The 18,809-nt window shown below is 39.2% G+C and overlaps 1 protein-coding gene and 1 pseudogene across 1 annotated transcript; both read right to left on the bottom strand.

Moving 5' to 3' along the window:
* Positions 1-15,698: 15,698 nt before the first annotated feature.
* LOC145157300 (uncharacterized) lies at positions 15,699-16,193 on the bottom strand. The gene has a single exon (XM_079076359.1). The coding sequence runs from the start codon at positions 16,191-16,193 to the stop codon at positions 15,699-15,701; it is 495 nt and encodes a 164-aa protein (XP_078932485.1).
* Positions 16,194-16,809: 616 nt separating this feature from the next.
* Positions 16,810-18,505, bottom strand: LOC145157299 (MDIS1-interacting receptor like kinase 2 pseudogene; annotated as a pseudogene).
* Between the last annotated feature and the right edge of the window lie 304 nt (positions 18,506-18,809).

Genomic DNA, 18,809 nt, shown 5'->3' with positions numbered 1-18,809 from the left:
AACTAACTCTATAAGTTCCTATTCTTTGATTTTTAATACATGATGTGACAAGATTACATTTTGATGTTTTGTAGGATCGAAGAAAAGAGAGGAAGCTTAAAGGAAGAAGTAAGCTGAATCTGATCGTGAATAAATGGATTTCGATCGCATTGCTTGAAGATCAGATTTTTGAGCTACTACTTTAGAGTTAGAATAGATTGCTTAGAAATTGAAATAGCATAGTTTTCATTTGAATTGCATTGTAAGGATAAGTTTTTCCGCAATAAAATGAATTTTGATTTCGTCCTGTTTATTTATCCTTGCAATGGCATATGTGAAAATGGATGTTTATGTATTTCTAATTTTAGCAATGTTGAATTGGATGTGATTCTTGATTATGTTATTTGTGAAATGTCGAGGATTTGCCAAATAAAGGAAGATTCTCATCACCCAAGTTTCAATTGGACATAAACTTGGAATCATACAACTTGGTTGCGTGATGAATGAGAAACTTCATATTTTGGAAATTAGACTAATTCTTTGGCAAAGTGTCAAGAGAAGGACCAGGAGATCGAGTACACTAGGTTGTGCGTTGATCAAGTCCACCACAAGAGTGATAAAGATATTCGTCATGATTTACTAAAGGTTAGTAAATATGATTATACTTATAAGATTAAGTATAATTCTGAGTTGATTGAAAGAGTTTCAATCAATAGCAGAACGAATAAGAAGAATCAAGTAGGCAGAAAGATAAAAGTTTCTCTATTCTAAGAAGAAGGGAGAGTACCTTTTATTGTGTTTTATGATAAGTCTTAATGATTAAGAACCATATCTCAATTGATCCTCTAAGTGAGTCTTAGTGCAATTGCATGTCTAAAAAGAGGAATCGAGAATTGTAGAAATGGTTAAATCAAGAAGTCAATCATACTTCGTTCCAATATCAAGTCTTAGAGTCAAGATTCTGACATGAGTGACAAGCCTTAAGTAGGTTTATAACACTCGACAAATGTGGAATTTGGAAAAGTTTTCTTATTCTTGCACATTTGAAATTGGTAAGTTGTGATGTCTTGGATAAGACAAAGACCAACCAGGACCAATTGTGTGAAGTGTTAAACTTGACAAAAGGCTACACTAACTCTTGAATATTTGTTTGTCAAGAAATGTTTCTTGACAAGAGACTCTTATATGTCAAGGAGTCAGTGGGAGTCTTAATGGTCTTGAAAAGTTTCAAGAACAAATCAAGAGTAAACCTAGTTGATCATCACTAGCACACGACTTGAGGTTTAAAGCCTATCGTGGATGACATACTCTTTTTCTGTGCCATTCCAATTGAGTTAATTATGCGTGTGAGTTCTATGAGTTCTCATTTGAATGCATAAAGACAAAGCACCTTGATCAATGGAAAGTACATTGATATGAAAGGGTGAGTTGCTTGGAAGACATGGTGGGCATTCATGTTACTATGAGGCAAGAAATCAAGATTGAACAAGTTCAGTCCATATGTTTTTGGATTTGTCGCAAACTTTCGTTTTGACAAATTCACATGGATAGGAACACATACATCATAAAATCTAAGTGTCATAAGGTTTTCCTCCTTTATGAAAATGATTGTGAGGAAATGCTTTCACTAAGAGAGATTTTAAGAAGATAGCAATTGTGAAAATTGTATTCTCAAATTCGATTATGATTACGGCATCCCTTTTCATAGTTCGAATTGTGAGATTTGGCAATTGATCTGAACATTTGGGACTTAGTAACATAAATTCTGAATTGTTTAGACACACATGTGAGCTATCTAAGGCAAAGGTGTATGAGCTTAAAAATCTTAGATAAATTCTTATGAAAGCATTAGGTATTAGAAATATGAACTTAAGGAATTCAATAAGCATTGTTTTCTAGAAGTTCAATTGTTTTCTGAATACATGTCAAAGCTAGTGGGAGCATAAGTGTTATGCTGGTAAGAAAATAATCGTCATGTTAGTGGGAGCATGATTATTATAGTAAGTATTGCAAGTTAGCAATATTAATTATAGAAAACAAAGATTCATTTTTGCAAAGTTGCAAGGGTTAAAAAAAAATTTGTTTTGCTATAATTAAGGGAGAGAATATTATACTTCATTTCAAAATTCTAAAGCTTAGATTGAGAAATGTTAATAAATTTAGTCAAGGATACATAGTGCATTCTCAAAATTCGATTATGATTACGGCATCCCTCTTCATAGTTCGAATTGTGGAAACAGGGCACATAAAATATTATGGCAGAAGGATGATAAAGTATCACATCCTTATGTGAGACATTATGCATTGTGTCTAATACGCTTCGGGTATGGGACCGATTGCATATGTTATAATATTTCACCATTCTAAATTTTCCAAATGCCTAGGGCATTAAGAGGGAAAAAGGACTAGAATCGGTTTTGACTAAAATAATTAAACAACTATCAAAGGACGGTCTGAGGTTCACTGAGGATTTGTCGCTTGTGAGTAGTTGGAAGTATAGTACTGGATGGACTATATTGACATTATTATGAATAGATAAGATTCTATTAAGAATAAGTTGTCATATAGCAAATATGGAAATGTTTCCATTAATGGGAGTTGGATATTAAGACTCTATGTAGATTAGAAACTTTTATGCAAAAGGATGTTCAAAGGAATGTACTTTGAGTGAGAGACATCACATCTATAAAATTGTTTTGTAACAATTTCTGATAGAGAACTTAGTAATTTCATTAGCCGGGTCTTGGTGACTTTTGTGCTATGACATTACGAAAGAATCATTGCATAAAGTGTTAGAATCTGACATATTCTAAAAGTGGCAAGAATTTGGTATTCTTATACTAATAATAAAATTGGGGATTGTGAAATGAGTTTCATTGGAAAAGTTTTTCAATTGTTGTATTTCACAGAGTATGGACCATAGGTAACCAAAGTGTGCATGCTTGGAGCATGGGACAATTGTGGTTATAATTCGAGTAATAAGTTGATTTTCTGAAACAATAAGCAATGAATAATGAGTAATCAATATGGTGTTTAAAAGTGTTTTTATTTACGCTCAAAAAGTTTTGGGACCATATAGGATTAATATTATTATTGCGTTTCATTTTTCATGTTTTGACTTCTAGAATAACTAAGTTATTCGAAGCTCCACAGTCGGTCATACGTTGGAAGTAGGTATGAAGGAAGACTGTCATGAATCTGTCTGTAGATTGTCTAAAGTGTTTAGACATAGCACAAGTTTGCTGCAGAGTTCATGAGTGCTTTGATAAGATTAAAGTATTGGATTAAACCCACGCTCACTTGAATCACTTCATGGTTTTATCACGAGTGATTGGTGAGACGATAACATTGTATATTCTTCAAACCGAGACGTGTGAGTTGTTATTTGCTAGTCGGTTGCACATTGATGATAAGTAAACACACCAGTAACTTGGTGTTATAAAACTTATTGTTGTGTGTGATTCGATTAGTAGGTGCAAGCAAGCATTTGAGTCAAAGTTTATCCATTCCTTTTACCCAAGGTGGGATAAAAGCGATATCTGTGGGCCCCTCGATGATTTAGTGATGACAAAAGAAAGTGCTCGGCCGGGCCAGGACTGATTTGATTTGTTCAATTAGTCAGTCGTCATAAATCGGAAATCGGGAAACGACACATAGACTGAGAGAATGATTTCAATCCATGTCTCATGTCTATACGATATCTTGTAGAATGGAGGAATATATGATCCCTTATCTAAAGGACACGCGTATCTGATAAGATCAGAGTTGACAACGGCTTTTGGAAGCTACGATTGCTGATCAGGTTCTGAAGTCATACGCAGAATAGTTATTAGACTTATCCAAGTGGGAGACTATTGGATTAGTGTCTAAGTCCATAACTATTTTGGTATGTACTTGACCCGATTGTGAGCATGGTCCTTTTGGGTTGCCTTCACACGGGTGACTAGACAGGATGACAATTGAGGAGAGAGGTTGATTAGGGCATAAATATGATTTATTTATTATATTATATGAATAATATATTAATTTGGAATCATATTATTAATTAGTATTTAATCAGAAATTAATCAGGAATTAATTTTGGGATTAAAGGAATTAATTAAAAGTACAGGGGCTGTTTTGTAATTATTTGATAGTTGAGACTTTGGGCTATTGGATCACCTTTATTAAGGCTTGAATGAAAATCCTAGAAGGATCTAGGAGTTTTCGTCCAAGGGCTTAAGGAAAGGAGTCCATGGACTTGCTTAGGCCCTAAGCTAAGGGATTAGGGTTTCCACCTTGAAACCCTAGCTAGCCTCAAGTATAAATAGCACCCTAAGGCACTAGAATTCGAACAAGCCTTGGGAAACCCTAAAAGGGACGAATTTTAGGGCAATATACCCTTCTCTCCTCTCTCCCATATTTATCCTTTCACCTAGTGTGTTTGTGAGCCATTAGAGGTACTACACTTGTGGTACTTGCTTCCAAGAGCTAAGGTGATTCAAGGAACTAGTTGTTATTACTATATAACAACAAAAGGTATGTATTCTATTATTCTATATGGATTTCGAAAATAATAGTAGCATGCCAGGTTTCTTTTTGTGTTCATAAAGTTGTATGTCTAATAGTGAAAACATAGATCCAATTAGGGTTGCATGCACACATAGGATTGTTTGTATAAAACCCAACACTTTGATCCTTTGATTCTTGGTGTTTTCTAGTTTATTAAGAAGTATAACAAGCCCTATAACACACTAGGGTAAGAGTACTTACAAGTAGAAGCTTGAAAAGGTGCTAAAAGTCCAAAAACACTAGTGTGTGTTCTTGGTGTTCTTGGTGAAACTAAGAACACTTGAAGATCTACATATATGGAATGATTTCATGGATGAAATCATGTTAGATCACTAGATTAAGGTAGATATCAACTAAATAAGGAAGAAAACACTTACTTTCTTGAAGATTTTTGAAGAACCTTGGATGATACTTGAGAGAGAATCGATTCTAGACTTGGAAGTGTGGAAAAAGTTTAAAAATAAACTAAGTGTCACTTATATAGTCATTAGGGTTTACGGACCTAATACCATTTGGGCCGTAAACTCCAAACTCTTGGAGTTTTTGGAACTCTATTGATGCACAATAAACCCTAGGGCATCCTCTCTCATCTTATCTCTTGAAGTATAAATCTTAAAACACTCAAACTTTTCCCAAAAAGCTTGAAAGTTAGCAGAAATAGTTCTGGCTCTTATTGAAGTGAATTGTTGTACATAATAGAAATTTCGGGTTGTCACATCATCCCTCCGTTAGAAGGAATTTCGTCCCGAAATTAGAATTTAAGCAAATAAGTAGTTACAAGAAACTAAGTAAAAGACGAGGATATTTCAGTTTCATCTGATACTCTCGCTCCCAAGTGAATTCTGGTCGTCGCTTGGCGTTCCAGCGAACCTTCACTATCGGGATGCGGCTTTGTTTCGTTTGCTTGACCTCCCGGTCCATGATCTCTACAGGTTCTTCCACGAAGTTGAGGCTCTCGTTGATCTCGATCTCGTCGAGTGGGATTACAAGAGTCTCGTCGGACAGGCACTTTTTCAAGTTCGAGACGTGGAAAGTAGAATGTACATTACTGAGTTCGCGCGGTAAGTTAAGTTTGTAAGCTACAGGGCCGATTTTGGCAAGAATCTCGGAAGGCCCTATGTACCTTGGATTTAGCTTTCCACACCTTCCAAAGCTTATCAAGACCTTCCAGGGTGAGACCTTCAATAGAACACGGTCGCCCACCTGGAATTCCAACGGTTTCCTTCGTTTTTCAGCGTAGCTTTTCTGTCGGTCTCTAGAGGCTTTCAATCGTTCACGAATCTGAACGATCTTCTTTGTCATTTCTCGTATGATCTCCGGACCCGTGAGAGCGCTTTCTGGAACTCGTCCTTTAGCTAACTGGGTATCACCCACCTCAGCCCAGCACAGAGGGGATCTGTACTTTCGGCCATAGAGGGCCTCGAATGGAGCAGCCTTTAAGCTCGTGTGATAACTGTTGTTGTAGGAAAATTCTACAAGGGGTAAATGAGTATCCCATGCTTTCCCAAAGTCGATCACACAGGCTCGCAACATATCTTCCAAGGTTTGGATAGTCCTCTCACCTTGCCCGTCGGTCTGTGGATGGTAGGTTGTACTCATGTCCAGCCTAGTTTCTAGGGAACATCGTAGCGACTGCCAGAACCTCGAAGTGAATCTACTATCTCTGTCCGAGATAATGGATATGGGAACACCGTGCAGTCGTACAATCTCCCGAATGTAAGTTCTTGTAAGTTTCTCCATCTTGTCTGTTTCCTTGATAGGCAGGAAGTGTGCGGACTTGGTCAATCTATCGACGATGACCCATATGGTAGCAAGTCCACCCGTTGTCTTGGGCAACTTGGTTAAGAAATCCATAGTGATCCGCTCCCACTTCCATTCCGGTATCTCTTGGCTGTTGTAGAAGACCGGAGGGTTTCTAGTATTCGACCTTGACCTTGGCGCAAGTAAGGCATTTTACTCACGAAGGTAGCACTCTCTGCTTTTATGATAGGCCACCAGTATAGCTTTTTAAGACCTAGATATATCTTATCTGATCCTGACGCATATGCTTACTATGCTCTTCCTTACTACGAGAGTAGATAAGTATGTCATCGATGAAGACGACGATGAACTGATCTAAGTAAGGACGGCATACCCTATTCATTAATTTCATGAATACTTCGGGCGCATTAGTCAATCGGAATGGTACTACTACAACCCGTTGTGCCCGTAACGAGTTCGGAAGGCTGTCTTCGGAACATCCTCCACTTGGACTCGCAACTGGCGATAGGGCGATTTGGCTACTGGGGTAGCCCCTTGAACTAAGTCGATTTTGAACTCGACTTGACGTTGCAGAGGAAATCCTAGGGTTTTCTGTTCTATTTGAATCTATTGTCTCGATTGGTGGGAAAAGTATCTGATTGGATTCTAAGTTTATCCTCATGGCAGTACGATCACTCGTAGTCCTGGACAGTCTCTGTCCTAAAGTTCATATCAGAAGTCATATTTGGTTCATCAATCACAGCTTCGTGTATACGAGTCGTATATAATTAAGACTGAAAAGGCAGTCGAATAAATGATTCTTCCTTAAGCTCACATCCAAACAAGGAAAAGAAGTTAAAGCGGAATCATCAATTCTAAGCCTTTAGAACCTTGATTATATACCACCCTTGCGTATACCTTCTCCAGTGATAGATCAACCTTATGGATTTTCGGGTTGAACTTGACGTACTGTACGAGTGGTACTCCGGGGAGTTTTGCTGAAGTGACTTCGGGACGGATACGAGGCATAAGGTACTATCTGCATGAGTACCTCGGAGTTCTGGAATGACGGCTTCGCCAGAAAGGCTATTTCGGAGGAAAGAATTTACGCCTGAAACTGGCATTGTGAGGATCGAATTTACTCAAGTTAAACGATAATGTCAGACTACTCGGAATAAAAGGCGTTAGACTGGATAATAACAGCGTTACAAAACATAATGGTGCAATTCTCACAGGGTTCAAGTATTTCAGTTTTTATCTAAAAGACTACTGCTGCGAACAGGGTATACTACAAAAAGCGAGTACACGCAGCACGAGAGTCCCTTGACTGACGGGATCTCGCAAAAGACTAGTCTCGAGTTGAACTAGTTTTTAACAGTTTATAAGCCTACTATTACGAAACGCCCAAGTATTTCAACGTGGGTCCGGCGTAGTCTCTCCTGCGGCAGTGATCCTTAGAATCTTCCCGTCTGCACCAGAGTTCTTCGTTATTGGACAATCCTTCTCGAGATGTCCTATCTCACCGCATAGGTGACATATCTGGCTAGCACTAGCATTGGTGGTGGAAGTGAAGTGTCGGGTCGGAGTTTTGTGGACACGGTTGCTTTCGTTGCTCCTCCTTTTCGAACAATTCCTTTTAAGGTGTCCAATTTCGCAGCAACCATAGCAAGTCTGAATGACTCCGATGTCAGGGACTTGAGTGATAGGTCGTGCCGGTGCTCTACAGCTACAAACATGGTGTCTTATTTGGTAGCAATTGCAGCATTGCATTTCATGGCAAGCCCCATTATGATGAGAGCTACACTTATCACACTTCGGTAGCTTTCCCTCGTATGGTCTGATCGGTACTGGGATGGCAGGGGTAGCTACTTGTTGCTGTTGTATGGCAAGTCTTTGGGATCTCTTGCGCTCCTTTTGGGCTTGACGCTTTCGTTTCCTTTTCTCTGTTTTATGGCTTTGCGAGTCTGTGACTGTTATCATTTGTTGGTTTCCCGGATTGATACTACGATCGGAATCGTCAACCCCTTTGTCAGCCTTTCTTACGTTGTTGGCGCTGCGGTCTGCAAGGACAGCTGCCACGGCAGCTGCCACGACAGCTGATACTACGGCTTGGAAAGTAGTGGCGTCGATATGAAGGATAGTGGTTTCGTTGCTCGGCTGGTTATTCCTGGGTGACGACATGATTCTGTTATGGAAAAGAAAATGAGTTCGTGAGTGATTTTGGTTGAACTTAGGAATATTTCGACCATTCATGTAAAGAGTAGGAGTAAGTTCTCGAGGGTTTGACCTACATCCCTATGATGCAGTCCTAGAAACGAGTAGAAGTGAGTTCATAGAATGGTTATAAGACGATTGCTATCCAACCTTTGACAAGGATTGGAGGTGATCTCTGAGCTAAATTACCACGGCTCAATAACTTGACTAGAGTACGTTTCAGATAGAATTCTAATGATAGCAAAACGGAAGTATTTGACCAATGATTGGCCTAAAATTTGCCGACTTTCAATATCATTGATATTTAAGATGTAATACGCTTGGGAAAAAAATGACCTTGGAGTAGGTCTTACATCATATCCTAAGTAACAAAAGTTTTGACGGCATACTGGTCTAACTAAAAAGGTACTTACAGTACAAAGTTAGTTACTTAGAAAGGTAGTACTTAGAACATAGCTAGGAAGACTATTCTTTCAACCAGGGAAAGAAAAGTAGAATATCTCCTACTGGGGACGGTTATCCCTTGGGTGAACCCTTAGTTCAGCCAGCTGACGCTCCATATCAAGTAGGTACCTTTCGTACACTCTTTGGCGTACTCGGAGCTCTATGACCTCAGCCCGAGTTTCAGCTAGCTCTTGTTGCAGGGTCTCGTGGTCTACTCTAGATTTGTCACGAGCATCTTCCAGACGAATGGTGCGGATGGTATACATTCTCGCATTGGTGACAACTTCCGTGATTTGATGAAGGGCTGTCCCGCCTTGAATTTCATTTCGGGCCACTCTGCGGACCAGGATTGGCAAGACTCTGTCTGCTGAGCCCCCTTCGCTCAGGTCATAAAAGTTTCGGTCTCCATTAAATGGCATGGGCTGATCCTGCCCTTGGCTCCATGTTTCCAAGCTTTCCACCCATGGAGGCGTCGGGCCTTGAAAAGTCGGACGAGGGTTAGGATTTGGAACAAGAGCCATCGGGGGTAGGTTCTCAACTTCAGGCTCGGAGTCAGAACCATCAGCAAAGCCTTCAGCCTGGTGATCCTTCATAGGGATTGGGTGATCATTTTCTGGCTCTGCTTCAAACCCTCCATCATTAGCTTGGTTAGGGAAGTACAAGTTGTCGTGGGGATGGAATCTAGCCATGTTATCTACGCGAGAAAAAGGATATAAGAATCTAGCACATAAGTAGTTTATAGTAACACAAAATACCCCTATAGTATTTTAGGTTTATGTTCTATTGTTCTCATTGTGGTATTGTAGGTAAGTCTTTAGACTTGTTGCAACCTCACAACCACACTTAGGCACATGCTAGTCAACCCTCGGATAATATAGTTGATCAGGCTATATCTTCCCAGTTTTGACTATATGTCTCTAAGTCTACTTGTGCTGCCCAACAATCGTAATTCTTTTGTTCTGTCCTAGTGACACTGATTTTAGTACGAATGCAGGCATGTATACTTAAATTAAATATTTTATTATTTAAAAGTATATACTCTTTAATTTTAATCCCTATTGTATTTATAATCTGTATATCCTTTATGGGTTGATATACTCAATTCACTATAAACAATGCTCTGATACCAATCTGTCACACCCCAAAACCAGGAACGGCGGAAACGTTCTGGGGCGGAGGACGTCATGTACAGTATCACAACAATGAATAGTAGTAAACAAGCAACAACATCATCCATTGCATTAATAATATAATTTTAATACAAGTGTGTTCTAACAAGTTTAATAGACACCAAAATATAAATCCAAAATGAAAGATGAGTCTTGAACGAGATCCATCTTCACTAAACCTTGCATCGGTACCTGTTTACTAGTGACCTGAAGATACAAGTTATTTTGAAAGAGTTTATCAGCTTTAAAGCTGGTGAGATCATAAGTATTTTAGTGTCTGTATTTGTAAGAAAGTGTTTGTAAGTATGTGCTGTGTAAGTATGTAAAAGTTTGTGAATGTTTTGAAAAGGTTTGAATCTCCTAGAAAACCCTATGTTTCCTACTAAAAGTAGCCTTCTACCAAGGCATCTAGTGATCGTGTGTGTCTCTTGTAAGAGTGTATTTTCCCAAATCTGACTATCATTTACCAAAAATATAGTTTTTACATTATAGCTTATTGTGTGAATATCACAAAGTGAATGTAATGGAAAAATGAAATAGTACTGTAGTATCGTAATAAGTAACTACTGTTGTACTAACTACCTTAAACCAATTGTAATTTAAAGTACCATGTGATTGGCCTGTATCCTGCTACCGACTCATAGAAAAACGACGATGTAAGACGTCGTAAGAAATGACATTTGGCACCCGTAGACTTGCAAGTCCCACTGTAGCGAGCAGCAAGGTGTAGGATAGTCAATCCAGTATAGATCTATACACAAACTCATACGCTCCCCAATTAAGGAGATTCTGGATACAAAACGGTCATGACAGGTGATGCCATGCCCCGTTACGTGGCTCACATAACTGAAGAAATGTATATGTAATATATGTGCTAGCTGTATTGTATGTTCTCCCTCTGTCTAGCCTGTATTGTAATGTACTATGTGTACTAGCTGTATTGTGTGTTCTCTCTCTATCTAGCATGTATTGTAATGTACTGTGTGTACTAGCTGTATTGTGTGTTCTTTCTCTATCTAGCATGTATTGTAATGTATTGTGTGTACTAGCTGTATTGTGTGTTCTTTCTCTATCTAGCATGTATTGTAATGTATTGTGTGTACTAGCTGTATTGTGTGTTCTCTCACTATCTAGCAAGTATTGACTCATGTATGAACTGACTCATTGTATGATTCATTGTTCTAGTAATAGTATTAGTAACTCCCTAAACTACACCTATAGTAGCTTACTAGTAATATGATTTGAATGTATAAACATGTATGTATGCCTTTGCTACCCAAAGGTTTTGAATAGAAAGAAGGAACTTTTATATCTATATACATATACATAATATATAACTAGGATTCAAACGACCTTCGGACAAATAACCGATACCCTAAGTCCACAACCAAACAAGGAACAAGAGGTAAGGTGAGTTATCAGTCCTAAGTCCTTTCAATCCTACTTATATAAATATATCTACATAGATACACATTTAACCTAATATAAGTGTAAAAGAGTTTAGTAAAAGTAATTGACATGTAAAAGAGTTTGTAAAACAGTTTGAAGTAAAACAGTTTGAAAAGTAAGAAATCCACTTGTGTGGTAGTTATTAATCACATGTGATTGATATAATAACTATAAGAATTTAACTTGTATCCCCCCCATAAAAGCATTTAAAAACTTTTAAAAGATTGATTAAAGGGTATGAACTCACCTGTAGTGAGTGGTTTGGATGAACAGATTGGATATAGGATGCTAAGTGTCAAGTGAAGACTTGAGCACACACAAGGATCCTAATTAACATATAATAACACATATATGTATCCAATTAGTCATTAAACAACTAATTAACCAAGTTTAAGACATCCTAAGACATGTAAAACACTTGATTTAAGTGCTATAAGTCCTAAGGATTGCATCTAAGGGTTGTAGGGCTTGGCTATTGAGTTTAGGGTTCAAGAGGACCCTCTATTGGAGTTTATGGTTTTGTGACCATAACTCATTGAGTTTACGGTTATAAACCCATGAGTTTACGGCCGTAAACTCATGGCACTTCTACCCTTTTGTGTTTTGAAGCTTTTCAAGTCATAAGGAGGCATCCTACTTCAAGTATAAGCCTTAAGAAGTGTTTGTGGCATCATTTCACTCCTAAATGGAGTTTACGGTCCATGGACCACTTCTCCATGTGTATACGGCCGTAAACCCATATGGTTTATGGTCTTTTGATGTTTTCAAGTACTAAACGCATCAAGGAAGGGGTCTAGACTAGTTTCCAAGGCTTAGAAGGAATTAGGGCACACTTTGGCACCCTTAATAGGGTTTACGGTCCAAGGTGCTCTTGGACCGTAAACACCTTTGATCCTTTGATTCTTGGTGTTTTCTAGTTGATTAAGAAGTATAACAAGCCCTATAACACACTAGGGTAAGAGTACTTACAAGTAGAAGCTTGAAAAGGTGCTAAAAGTCCAAAAACACTAGTGTGTGTTCTTGGTGTTCTTGGTGAAACTAAGAACACTTGAAGATCTACATATATGGAATGATTTCATGGATGAAATCATATTAGATCACTAGATTAAGGTAGATATCAACTAAATAAGGAAGAAAACACTTACTTTCTTGAAGATTTTTGAAGAACCTTGGATGATACTTGAGAGAGAATCGATTCTAGACTTGGAAGTGTGGAAAAAGTTTAAAAATAAACTAAGTGTCACTTATATAGTCATTAGGGTTTACGGCCCTAATACCATTTGGGCCGTAAACTCCAAACTCTTGGAGTTTTTGGAACTCTATTGATGCACAATAAACCCTAGGGCATCCTCTCTCCTGTTATCTCTTGAAGTATAAATCTTAAAACACTCAAACTTTTCCCAAAAAGCTTGAAAGTTAGCAGAAATAGTTCTGGCTCCTATTGAAGTGAATTGTTGTACATAATAGAAATTTCGGGTTGTCACAGACAGTTTCTAGACCTTGTTTCCTTCACCTTTCTTCTCAAAACCTTCTGGTTGTGTGACATACACCTCCTCTTCTAACAACCCGTTCAAGAATGCTGACTTCACATCAAGGTGATGAACACCCCAGCCATTCGAACCAACAAGAGCAAGAATAACACGAACAATTTCAATTCCAGCCACAGGGACAAATACCTCGTCATAGTCGATTCCATACTTCTGCACATAGCCTTTTGCCACGATCCTAGCTTTGTGCTTCACTATTCTTCTAGTCGGGTCTCGTTTTACTTTAAAGTCCCACTTCAAACCAATTGGCTTCCGATTTATTAGGAGTTCGACTAGGCTCCAGGTATGGATTCTTTCAATCGAGGCTATCTCAGCTTCCATCGCCTGTACCCATTCCTTCTTGCGACTAGCCTCGGTATAGGTTGAAGGTTCGTCATCGCTGCTCACCATCATGAGTTCTTCCGGTGGTAATTCAATTTCTTAAGTGTTTTCGTACAGGTCAGTGAGTAGGCAGTATCGTTTTGGAGCACCGCCACCGGTGGAGCTTGAGGCGGTACTTGGAGTCGCTAAATGGGTTGGGGAATTTGGTGTAAATGGAGAACCGGGTGTACCCGATGGTGTGTTATCGGGTGTAGTGTGTGGGCTTGGATCGGCTGGTGAGTTAATGGGCTGAGAGGATTCGGCCCAGACATCGTTACTATTTGGTGCCCCGGTTTCATTCTCAGCTGTATCCAACCCACTTACGTGTTCAGATGTATCCGAGACCCATTCACCATCGTCCCTGTAAAACTCGTCACCGAAGTCGAAGCCTTCGACGGAGAAAGATATCCCTAGTGTTGATTTGATCTTCGACGATTTCTCCCATTCCCATCTCCGATTTTCTTCAAATATTACATCCCTGCTCACATGTACCAAACCAGTATCAGGATCAAGCAATCTATGAGCCTTCGAGCCTTTCTCAGTACCCAGTTACACCACTTTCTTACTCCTATCATCCAACTTCTTTAGATGACCCTTTACTACTCTCATGTGCGCAACACAACCGAAGACTCTCAAATAGCCAACGTGTGGTTTTCTACCTGTCCACAGTTCGTACGGTGTGGCCTCCTGGAGAGCTTTGGATCTTACTCGATTTAGGATATAGGTTGCATGACTCACAACCTCTCCCCATAATACATCGGGTACCGACATCGTCTTCAGGAAACTCCTAGCCATTTCTAGCACCGTTCGGTTCCATCTCTCCACCACCCCATTCTGCTGCGGCGAGTAGGGTGAAGTGTAGTGGCGCTCCAGTCCAGTCTCATTGCAGTACTCATCAAATTGCTTCGACAAGAACTCACCTTCACGTTCTGTTCTGAATACTTTTAGCTTTTCACCAGTTTCATTCTCCACTTTGCTTTTGAAATTCTTGAAGGTATGAAAAGCTTCATCTTTTGTTCTCATTAAATACACCCACATGACCCTGCTGTAATCGTCAACTAACAACATGAAGTATCTGTTACCTACAGGTGTTGGAGGTGAGACTGGTCCACACAGATCGCCATGGACCAGCTCCAGTTTCTTCGTGGCCATGAAGCTTGTACTTGCTGGGAATGGTGTTCTTGTTTGCTTCCCTATTAAACACCCTTCACATGGTTCCGATGGCACCACCACCTTGGGAATTCCTTCAATCAAAGCCTTTTCAGACATAGTCTTCAAAGAGGTAAAGTTCACATGCCCTAGCCTTGTGTGCCAGAGCCATGTAGTTTCATTAAGATCAGCCACTAAGCACCTTGGTATGACCTCTTCTAGATGGATTTTGTAGAGTCGGTTTGGGGACTTCTTCACCTTCATTAGTAGTCTTCCAGTATCATCATGCACCCACAGGAAAGGCTCCTTAATTTTGATCTCATCACCTCCTTCAAAAAGCTGCCCAAAGCTGATTATATTGCTGCAAAGGTTAGGTATGTAATACACATCCTTCAATTTTCTTTCTTCTCCATTATTGCACTTTAGTAGAATCGATCCTTTCCCTTTGATTCTTACTTTGGATTTATTTCCAAATTTCACAACCCCGTGTACTTTTCTGTCCAAGCTTTGAAATTTGTTTTTGTCCCCAGTCATGTGGTTGCTGGCCCCAGTGTCAAGATACCACACCTTTGACTGATTCAAGACTCCACCATTTGGTTTTACTTCAGGCTTCACTCTTTCTTCATTTAGAATACTTCCCCTGTCTCTTCTTTAGCCTCAAAGGCTGACAACAACAAAGCTGGTTCATTATCATCCTGGACTAGATTGCTTTCTTGATTTCTCTCTTTCTTTGGGTTCTTGCACTCAGCTGCATATTGCCCGAACTCCTGGCAATTGTAGCACTGCACACCACTTTTATCTTGACTGCAAGATGTGCCTTGGCCTCCTTGATTATGGTGACCTCCTCTACCACAACCACCACGACCTATTCCTCTGCCACGTGAACCACTGAAACCACCTCGGTTTGTCTTAGTTTTGAGTCACCATCACCTTTCTTCTTGTTCTTTTCTAACCATTGTTGATAGGTCATGAGAAGCTTTCTATCTTCTGGCTCAACATGGCACTTCATCCATTCTTCATATGCTTTAATTCTTCATATAACTTCTTTAACGGACATGGATTTTATGTCTCCAAATTGTTCAATTGTTGAAGCAATCTAGAGAAACTTGGGTGGTACTGCCCTCAACAGTTTCTTCACAACATAGGACTCCTCTATAGTGTCCCCAAGAGTGCGCATAGTACTCACAATGTTGCATATTTTCACAGCAAAGTCATCTACACCTTCTGTCTCCTTCATTGTCATGGCTTCAAACTCTGTCTTCAGTGTCTGTATTATTGCTGTCTTCACCCTATCTACTCCCATAAACACGGTCTTCAAGGCATCCCATGGCTCTTTGGCTGTCCTCTTCTCTGCCAATGAGAGTAACAAATCTTCAGGAATACCTTGATAGATGGCTGCCAAAGCCATTTTATCTTTCTTAACTTCCACAACCGTCATCTGAGTCTTGGGCTCCACTGCTTCCCAAACTCCTTGAGCTTGCATGAAGACTCTCATCTTTATAGCCCATGCACCATAATTACTTCTGGAGAGCATTGGGTAATGAAGAGTGACCTCACTTTCCTTGTCACCATTTCCATTGTTTCCAGTCATTTCTTCTCGAGACTGGTACTTGGGCATGCACCTGAAAGTTCTGATACCAGATGTTGGTATTTTTCAGGGGTAACAAAGTCTTTTTTACCAAAATAAGAAACAGGGCACAGGAAAGCAAACTGCACAGGAGACAAAATAATTGACAAATGACAGAGAAGGGTAAAACTGGAATAAACAGCTTTAAAGAAGGCTGCACAGTGAACAGAGCATAGGTGAATAACAGAGATAAATGAGGCAAAGTGGTACTACTTTATTCATTGAACAGCAAAAACAAAACAGGGAAATACAATTACCCAACGTACACTTGCCTATCTATTTAAACTAGAAACTTAGCAGAAAAAAGGAACTAACTAGCTACATGCTAAAGACCAGGGAATCATCTTCACATGTGGTCTTTGATTTTTTTTTAAATGAGAAAGCTAAATAACACCAATTAAAATGTACAGAAAAAGCACCTGGACTCTGAATTATTTCAACAGGCACAAAAACAAAGATATGATCATCAAGTATAGATGAGGCCACATTAGGATAATTCCTGAGAGACATTTCTCATTGTTAGACGAGACTTTGGGTCCATGCGAATGCATGTTAGTGCAACATCATAAACACGGAGAATTTACATTTCAATCAGTTTGTCGTCAGTTGGATAAGGGAGTCGTTTGTCAAATATGCTTTCCAACGTTGCACCTTTCCCGTTAGAATAGTTGATGGTTGACAGAAGCTCTCTGGGATGCTTCCCTCCAAGTGTTTCAAGTGCAAGCACTCCAAAGCTGTACACATCACTTTTTTCGTTCACAATGATGTTGTATGCAAGTTCTACATGTTTATACCAAAAGTTTGTTAGTTTAACTTCACCTACTAACAGAGGCAAAGGTATCATTAGAATCTACACATACATACCTGGAGCAATGTATCCCAAAGGTCCTACGACAATGGTTTGGTTAGAGGAATCAGAGTTGAGCAATCTAGTTGCTCCAAAGTTGGAAAAAAATCCTTCCATTTCTTTATTCAAGAGAATGTTGTTGCTTGATATGTCTCGATGAATGATGGTTGGGAAGCAGTCATGATTCATGTATGACAAAGCATGAGCTACCTGTTTGATAATTTTTACCCTCGTCTTCCATTCCAACATGACAACGAATTCGTTGTTACTCAATGCGCAAAATAGGCTTCCTTTTTCCATGTATTCATATACAAGGAAATTGCATTGGTTATGCAAACAAAAACCATAGAGTTTCACAATGTTTTTGTGCCTTAGGTTGGTTAAGACTTGGATCTCGTTCTTGAAACTCTTGTCAAATGTTGGTTGCTTGGCATGAAACCGATGGAGTTTCTTCAAAGCAAATGTTTTACCGTTAGGCAGTTTTGCTTCATAAAGACTTCCATAGCCACCGGTTCCAATGCAGTATTTGAGGTGGAAGTCCTCTGTTGCCTTGATGAAATCTTCGAACGCAAGTGTCCCATCATAATTCAATATCGAGCACACATCTCCATGTTTTTGTATTTCTGGTTGACTTTTCTCCGTGGTAGCCTTTTTATGATTGTAAAGCACATAACCAATCACTAAGAAACAAACTCCAACAATCATGGGAAGAAGAATTTCGAAGATGATGTATTTGTGTTCTTTGGAGGGCTTGCATAGAAAGCCAGTTTCTGTACAATATCCCCAACAATGCCAGAATCCTTTAGACTATAGTACCTTAACCATATGAAATTCGAACAATTAACTGCTTCTCCGACAAAAATATTATCACTAAGGTCCAGATACGTTAGATGGTCACAATTATTTAATCCGTTGTAACCTGTCAGGAAATTATTAGAGTGGTCTAGATACTGTAATATACTGTGATACTGAAAGGATACTGTTAATTATGTATATATTTATATGTTGTATAGTCTAGGGGTCCTTATGTAATTATTTCAAACCCTGTATTATTTATACTGATGTTTTCAATGCAAACCCTAAGGGGGATAATTTCCACACTCAAACATGGTATCGAGCTTGGACAAGCCGCCGATGACCTAGCATACAAAATTAGTCGTGTTTTTTTTCGTTCGTTCTTCCTTCTCTGGGTACGATTTCACGCCTGCCTCCTGCCCAGGTGCTATGCCACTCATCGACTGCAACCAATTGTCTGCGATCTTACTTTTTGGTCAGCTCCAACAATTCACGTCTGTTATCCGCTGCCTCCATCTCTACAACATTCACGGTTTAGTTCGGTAAATTTACTCTAATCCCTCTTTCGAACGTTAGTTATCTAATTATTATTATGTTAGTTTATTACCTTGTGTTTTTCGATTTTCCACACCATGACCACCGTTGCCGGAACCTCAAATACCACACCTACTGCACAGCAACTTGTTTATGCTGTAACCAACGTATACAATTCCTTCAGTTTCAAACTCACGTCTGACGGATCTAAATACAAACTTTGGTGTGGTATTTTTAAAGATATTTGTACCGGGGCTAAGGTTTTTGGAACGACAAACCTAATATAATTCTAAACTATTCATAAATCCACAAATTATGATGTTTTAGGGGCCATAATAGGGGCTAAGGTTTTGGGTGATATTACTGGAAAATCCGTACCTAAAGATGATGATGATGAAGATTGG

This window comes from Lactuca virosa, chromosome 2 (genome assembly GCF_052849685.1).
Source record: "Lactuca virosa cultivar CGN04683 chromosome 2, Lactuca_virosa_CGN04683_v6, whole genome shotgun sequence".
NCBI lineage: Eukaryota > Viridiplantae > Streptophyta > Magnoliopsida > Asterales > Asteraceae > Lactuca > Lactuca virosa.
The sequence above is the reverse complement of the archived record's forward strand: the minus strand, read 5'-3'. Positions and strand labels throughout refer to the sequence as shown.

Bases quoted from the DNA above. Each gene is read 5' to 3' on its own strand.
- LOC145157300 (XM_079076359.1), bottom strand. From the start codon at position 16,193: ATGACTGGAAACAATGGAAATGGTGACAAGGAAAGTGAGGTCACTCTT.